This window comes from Diadema antillarum, unplaced genomic scaffold (assembly GCF_040938485.1).
Source record: "Diadema antillarum isolate AM-2024a unplaced genomic scaffold, OU_Dant_1.0 seq00000778_RagTag, whole genome shotgun sequence".
Lineage (NCBI taxonomy): Eukaryota > Metazoa > Echinodermata > Echinoidea > Diadematoida > Diadematidae > Diadema > Diadema antillarum.
The window spans coordinates 123898-131176 of NW_027271666.1; the positions used below are offsets into that span (position 1 = coordinate 123898).

General features: G+C 39.0%; 1 protein-coding gene across 1 annotated transcript; it reads right to left on the minus strand.

Moving 5' to 3' along the window:
* Positions 1-2839: 2839 nt before the first annotated feature.
* On the minus strand, positions 2840-6763 carry LOC139738997 (uncharacterized). Its single transcript, XM_071649613.1, has 4 exons — positions 6588-6763; positions 5062-6090; positions 3238-3373; positions 2840-3008 (listed from the first exon to the last, which is right to left on the minus strand). The coding sequence occupies exons 1-4, from the start codon at positions 6709-6711 to the stop codon at positions 2840-2842; spliced, it is 1458 nt and encodes a 485-aa protein (XP_071505714.1). The 5' UTR covers positions 6712-6763.
* Positions 6764-7279: the final 516 nt, after the last annotated feature.

Consider the following 7279-nt stretch of genomic DNA (forward strand, 5'->3'; position numbering starts at 1 on the left):
AAAACCTCATAATAACCGTTTTCACCTAAACGAATATCAGACCCATTCCACTTTTAGAGGAACGGACCTAAAAATAATGATCCTTAATATCTATTTTTCGAAGAACATTTCTAATAACAAACCTCCTGAATTAACTACAATTTTTTTTTCATATTGGAATAACAAACCTTTGGACATCGGAGTAACGAATCTTTGGAAGAGCGAACGTATCAAAGTGCAACCTTAAACCTATTCTTAATCATTACTTTTTTAACATGTGTTTTCAAAGTAAGCACAAAAGCACAAACAAACTGACGATCTCTCTGTCTCTTAAATGTAAAATGAAAAAAAATCTTGGAAAAAATTACAAATGAATATTGCTTTTCATTGATGAGTATAAAACAACACCATGTGATGATAAGCGGAGGATTTGTGTGTTTTCATCAGACAACAATTTATTGTATACTGCATGATTTTTGCTCGCTTGTGACGGCATTTCGATGAATAAAAAACATAAACAAGCAAACAAAAACTTCTCCAGAGGAATTTGGAATAACGGGAGTGCACTGGCAATTCTTTTCTCTGTGTGTTGGAGCTCGATCCCTTCTCTGTGTCTCAGTCATTTTCATTCAACTGCTTCCACGTCCTTTTGAAACTTTTCCGTTTCTTATTCAACACATGCTCATTACAGACTTCTTCCGTCATTATCCTGAATGTGATTGCGTAGCACTTTTTGGATTTGTTTTGGTTTGTTTTGTTTTGTTTTTGTTTTCTGTTTGGTCGCAGCATGTTCAGGCTATTGAAGGAATGAGAGAAAAATCGTCATGAAGAGAAAAATAAGAATGAATTAAGGCATTTAATATCATGACAATTACAGCGAACGTCCGTTATGGAGACCAAAACTGGATGTGTTCTGTTTGAGACGGCAGCTACCATACTCAAAAGATAAACACTTAGAGCACCTGTCACTAAAAAGTGGCACTGATCCTCTTTCTCCTACTATGTAATCCATTGACTTATTCAACCAACGAACATCCGTGAAAAAAACGTTTTCCGTTTGTTATTACAGGTAAATTGAGTGCTGAACGCTATTCATTTTCGGGTATGAGCGCCTCGGTGATTTGGTAATATTTTCAACTAACATTAATCTTATGTGCAGTGATATATTTGTAATTGTCAGAAATTTCCTTTCTCGGACAGAACGTCCGTGAGCGAAACTTTCAGAACCTGTAACAGTACAAATTGTCTCCAGAACCTCATTAGAAAGAAATTTAAACGCACAGAAATTACAGATTACGCAAAATTCCATTTTCCCATAACTTTGTTTTAAGTGTTTAGCTGTTTTTGTATAATTAGAGGGAAAACAAGCGTAAAATTGTGAGTAAATTTTCAATTGTTTGTTCATCATGATCACATAACGCCTTAAAAATTCTGAAACTACTGCTCTAAACTCATTATTTACTTTGTAAAACTTTATTTGTCGCTATTCGAGCCAAAAGTTTTAAAGAATACAAGACACTTTGGGGACAAGTTATCCCTATTGGAGGGATTGCATACGTCACGGACGTTCTCTGGAATTATCACGGACGTTCGTTCTACTACTAGGGTCATGTTCCAGGACGGATAACTAATCGGCAGAGAGTACCTAGCCTTCCTAACTCTTTCAAAAATTTGAAAAGGTATTGTCAATGCAAATTATAAGAAATTTGACATCCTTACAACATATGTATTGCTCAGAGGGGGATCAGGAGGTGAATTTTCAGAGAAAATATCAATTATTTGCTTGGTTTTTGGTGAATTGCATGGTCCAAAAACTGCGGACGAACCTCAGTCCGCTCCAAAAATGGCATGCAGCTCCTCGGCAAGAGAGCCAAAGGTGAAATGCACCTTCGCCATCAAAGCAAGATGGTGTCCCACTCGAAAACGTTTTAATCATCACGGACGTTCTTTTTTTCTTGGAGGTTCGTCTAAAAATACAATTTCGGTTCCTATTTGACAAAGGATGGACAGAAACTCAAAACAAACATATTGTCTTGTTGCTAGATCTTAGTTGATTACGACTCAGAACAATATCGCCGATAACGTTTCATGGGCTACGATCTTTATTAGAAAATAGCGGAAGCACGTCCGTGACGAAAACTGAGTATAATTTTGCATAAAAGAATATTACGTCCCATGTACAGCCAGCAGACGTACAATTTTTGCAGGATATGTTCATTAGGTGGAACACCAAATTTTTGTATACGTTACAGTTGGGGCAACAAAGTAGAATTTGCAGCAGCGATAGAAATAAAAGCATCACGGACGTTCGTCTGTTTAGGACTTTGATATTTTAATTGTTCTCTGTAATTTTGTACGTGCTCATGAAGTTCTTATAATTTTGTGGTACATACCCATGATATGTAAGATCAAGAACATGGTCAGATATTAGATGCCACGTACCATTAAAAATGCACATCATTAGTTTGAAAAACAAAAATTATTGTGAAAATAGCGTTTTTACCGTATTTTTACGCTTTAAGTCCTTGTGAAATGAAAAATATCAGGCAAAAGGCAACCAAACCATATATTTCCTGAAAGGAAATTTACCAATCTTTGAGATGACATGAAAAAATCTGGTTTCTTAGATCATCCTGGCGTGTTCTAAGGGAAAGAATGTCAGAAGGTACGAAAATTGGCAATTGTACATCGTTCAAAATTCTCACCCATATATATATATATATATATATATATATATATATACAATAGTTTCGGAATCTTGATTTTTACTTCGTTATAACAAGTTTCATTATAAGAGTGTTTGGGAGTACACTGTAGTATCGCCCCCCCCCCTTAAAATAACAACAACAACAGTAGAAACTTACCTGTACAAGAATTCGATGACCGGCGCATTCTCGTAGAAGTCTTCGATTCGCACCACGTCCCCCATCCGATATCGATACAGCCCAAAGCCTTGAGTGACGACTATTTCGTAATTCTGTCCTTTCTCGACCTCGTTCAAGAAGAAGGTTTTTGGTTTATCCAGGCTCCTGCAAGCAAGAAAAAATTCCTATCGTGTCAATGTTTCTTTAAAATTCCTATGTGTTTAGCCCTGCTCTACATTTTGATCGCCTACTAGAGCTGGGCAGGCTTCATAACCCATATTTCAACCTTGATAACACCAATGATGACATGCCATAAAATGAAACATGGCTTTGTAAATATGAAACCATAATTCACACCGTGTCATGGATCCAGATCAAAGCATTTGAAACTCACATGTCTTGCTCTCTGATGAATTCAAACAAAACCTGGTCGACGAAAGGCAGGTAGCCACTTCGGAGGAACTTTGGCCCTGGACTGACGCACATGAAGGCCTCTGAACACCCGTAAACTAGCGTGATCAACTGGAGCCCTGTCGAGGTTTGTGTAATGGTGAATAAACAACAATTAAGATTTGCGTTAATATACAAGTGTATTCGTTTCTAATGTTAAACTTACTTCCAATAATCATTTTCCTTTTACTTAGTTTCTCTGCTGTGGTGATGTCTACACTTTAGTGTTACATAATAATTGTGCCTGTCAAAGGACTCTGCTCTTTTTTTTCTCAATACGCCTCAGACAAAGGTTAGTGTTCATTATTCCAGAGGTTCATTAGTCCAAAATGAAAAAATTTCCTGATCTGAAAGTGAAAACGTAATACCTTTTAACGAAACATCACTTACTTGTCAGATTAATTTATCTTGGAATAACGAATTGTATTCACAGCAAATGCTGCCATAAATGGTATTACTGCAATGAACCACTTCATTCCCACTGACTGTGCATTGATAGATATACCCTTTGGGGTTGTTCTTAGGATACAATGTTAACTGCAGCAAGGGATACCCTTAATTGACTATCCTACACACACAAAAAAAATGTTGAATGTGCGGTTGGGTGATATTTTTCGCTCATTATAAATGTACTTTTCAAGACTAAAGCCTTACACCATTCACACAGACAACTGCTTCCCTGGAGTAGATTAAATAAAAAAGTATAAAACATTACCTTACTTGATAAGATAATATTTTCTTTCACTAACTTAAGTCTAACTCATCGAGGCTAGAGATATCACTGTCAGTCAGTGGATTTTCGTTTTGTGCATGTAGTGACGTTTTTTTGTTTTGTTTCGATCTCCAAGCCTTGCTTTATCTGTTTACTTTAATCTTGCCCCAAACTTTGCTTTGAAAGAAATTCAGAAATATGAGCCATTTTAAAGTTTCAAGCACTCAGACATGATACATGTTTATATAAAGAGGTATTTTATCTCATCAAACGAGAGCGATGTAAACTATCATGAGATTCATGTATTTTGTGTATCTCTTTGGAAACCATGCTCTGGCGTACTGAAAGGCCCGTTGAACCCATGACTTAAAAAAAGGAATAAATACAACATGAGATCAAAAGCACGTATTTTCCCCATGTTTTCAAGGTAGGTGTCTGGTGTTGGTTTACAGTCAGTTGGACAGTGATGGGAAGTCTTGACGCTATTCTTCACAGAGAGATACTAGGGAGCTTTAGATTTTAAACGCGCGGACTTCAAAGGGAAAAAAAAAACATGGTCTGAGCGTGCGCAGAATCGCGGGTCAAGTTGACGCACGCTTCTGCGCACGCTCAGAACATGTTTTTTTCCCTTTGAACGTCCGCGCGTCTAAAATCTAAAGCTCCCTAATCGTGTACAAGCGTAAAGACCAACAAAAGAGTGCACATCACGAGTCATACAGAACACTAGTCATGCAACGGACGAGTAATACGACCCACGAGTCATACAGTCCACGAGATCAACACAAGGCAAATGAGGTCCACGAGTCCGACACTAGGGAAAAAAAAACCCTAAAGTGCTACAAATTGGACTCATGGGCCTTATTTGCCTAGCATCGAGCTCATGGGCTGTATGAGATGTGGGTTTCGGTCTCGTGGATGACCCCTTGCTGACAACTATTTCCCATGAAATGTTTGGCCCTTTAAATCACCGGTGCACATTATTGTCCTTGGATGGCCAGAAAGATTCGTCAACTTTAACCAGCAAACGGCTAATGATCAATTCCAGATATAGTATACCTTCAGCATACGTCTGACTAATCCGTGGCCAGCTTCCCGAAGAATCGACGGCATGGATCCCACGGATGCGAGGCCAGATTCTCTGAATAATCCGTTGAAATCCCTTTTCAAACTCATTTTCAAGTTGAGCGGCTCTCTTCGGGTCGGCTCCGTGACGGGCGAGATCTTCGGAAAGCTCTCGGCGTATCTCGGCTGGGAGCTTCAGTGCTGGATTAAGAGTTCCATGCTTTATGTCATAGACGAGTTGTCTCCAGTTGGTCTCCAACATCTTCATGGCACTCTCCAAGAAGTGGGCAAACGTCAATACCACGGCACCTATATCTGGATCTAGGAGGCCAAATAGTAACTGCACATATAGGGCTTCGTGTAAGGTGTTGATTTTGTAACCAGCAGGGGGCGTAGAGAAGCCACTGAGGCCCAGGTCGTACCCCTCAGCAATTGCGGCTCCTGTCTCGATATCTACCCCTGACTTTGTTTTCAAAATTTCTGGTGCAACATAAAAGTAGAGTGTCTTCTTAAGTGCACCTACCTGGTAAAGGTCGTAGTACACAAAGTTCATAAAGGCCATGACTTGTGATAAAATGGCCATTCGATTAATCTGGGGGATATATTTGGGTTTGCCCGTTGTTCCAGTTGTCCTGATGTACGACGTAGGAAGACCGTGAATGAGGACGTCTCTCTCGCCTTCCACCATTCGATCAACGTAGCTCCGGAAGTGTTCATAGTTCGTGAGAGGATGTTGTCTGCGAAAATGTTCAAGTGAATTCATCTCCATTAGGTGGTGATCTCGCCCATACACGGTGGGTCCATTCCGCTTGATTATTTTCTGCAAGAGGCGCTCTTGATGATGCATAGGATTCTTGCAGAGCTCAAAAATCTTTCTCCGTTCTCGCTTTCCAAATTGGTCCGTTAAAAATCTTACCACAAAGTGTGCTGTGACTGTCGTTAGGGTTTGCCGCGGTGTTGGTTGTTGGAAGAGAATCCAGGTATAAAGAAACGATGTCAGTAGAAGACATAGACCAAGAGTACCTAGAAAGACAAGACAGATATGAAACAAATATCGTAAGGATTATTCGAAAACAGAAATGCCGTTAGACATTGACAAGTTGTTGCAGATTCCGGGAATTAACTACATTAACTTTAATGAAATGACTCTAAATAATAGTTTTTAAGATATAAAGCCATTTGTGCCCGTTATGGAAGAATGCATCACCGCTAACCGGCATTTAGGAAAGTATTTATAATTACCAAATTCCCCAAATTGAGTCTGGTTAGGCCTAGCTCTTTGATAAATTTATGATAATTATGACACAACGTCAAGGTAGCTGACATGTTCCGGCACACTTATCAAGCGTTCAACTACAAGTAGGGCCTATAACCATTAGAGCAGAAATTGCTCGAAGACTAAATATTATATGTTGGTATGTTCTTATGACAGGCCCCATTTTACTCGTCAGGTACAAGAACGCGATGCTCTGCACAGTCCATGCAAAATATGTGATAAGATATGGACTGTTAGAAGTTACCAGATATGAGACGAAGCCATAATCTTGAAGAATCAGACCGTGCAGTCCAGAAGAGTTGTCCGGATATCAGAAATAACGTCATACTTAATAGGCCCAGACGCTTGTAGAGAGAATAAGACGCCATGATGTTATGATGTCTCGTAATATGTTATTACTTAAAACCAGGGACCATGCAGTATCAAAGTTAACCCAAGGAAGAAGAACGAATCACTTGGAGGGAACCGAGCTTTTAAACTGAACTCCAACTTCAGTTCTCATATTACTTGAACTTTGAAAGCAAATATATATTATTTGATCACTTGTCCCTAGACGAGAAGGAAAGCTCAGACTGACCTGCTAATGGAGTTCAGAGTCCAATTTACACTTCCATGTCACGTTACAGATAATTATCGTATATGTAAGTGCCCTTCCACCCTTATGTTGAGCCAGAGAACCCCACTCGGACATCTTAGCCATCCTCTTCCAGTTCTGATGAGAACACCAAGTCTTCATAATCACATTCATCGCAAAACCAACAAAAACTCGCACTTTACTTATACTTTTACGTATACGTATACAAATACTTTACGTGAGGACTCAAAATAGGTGAAATGCATGAGTCAACCCATAAATGTATATCCTTCTATCAACCTATTTTCTGTAAGAAACGGTTCTTCCTTTACATAATTCTACAGTTTGGAATCATAACTCAA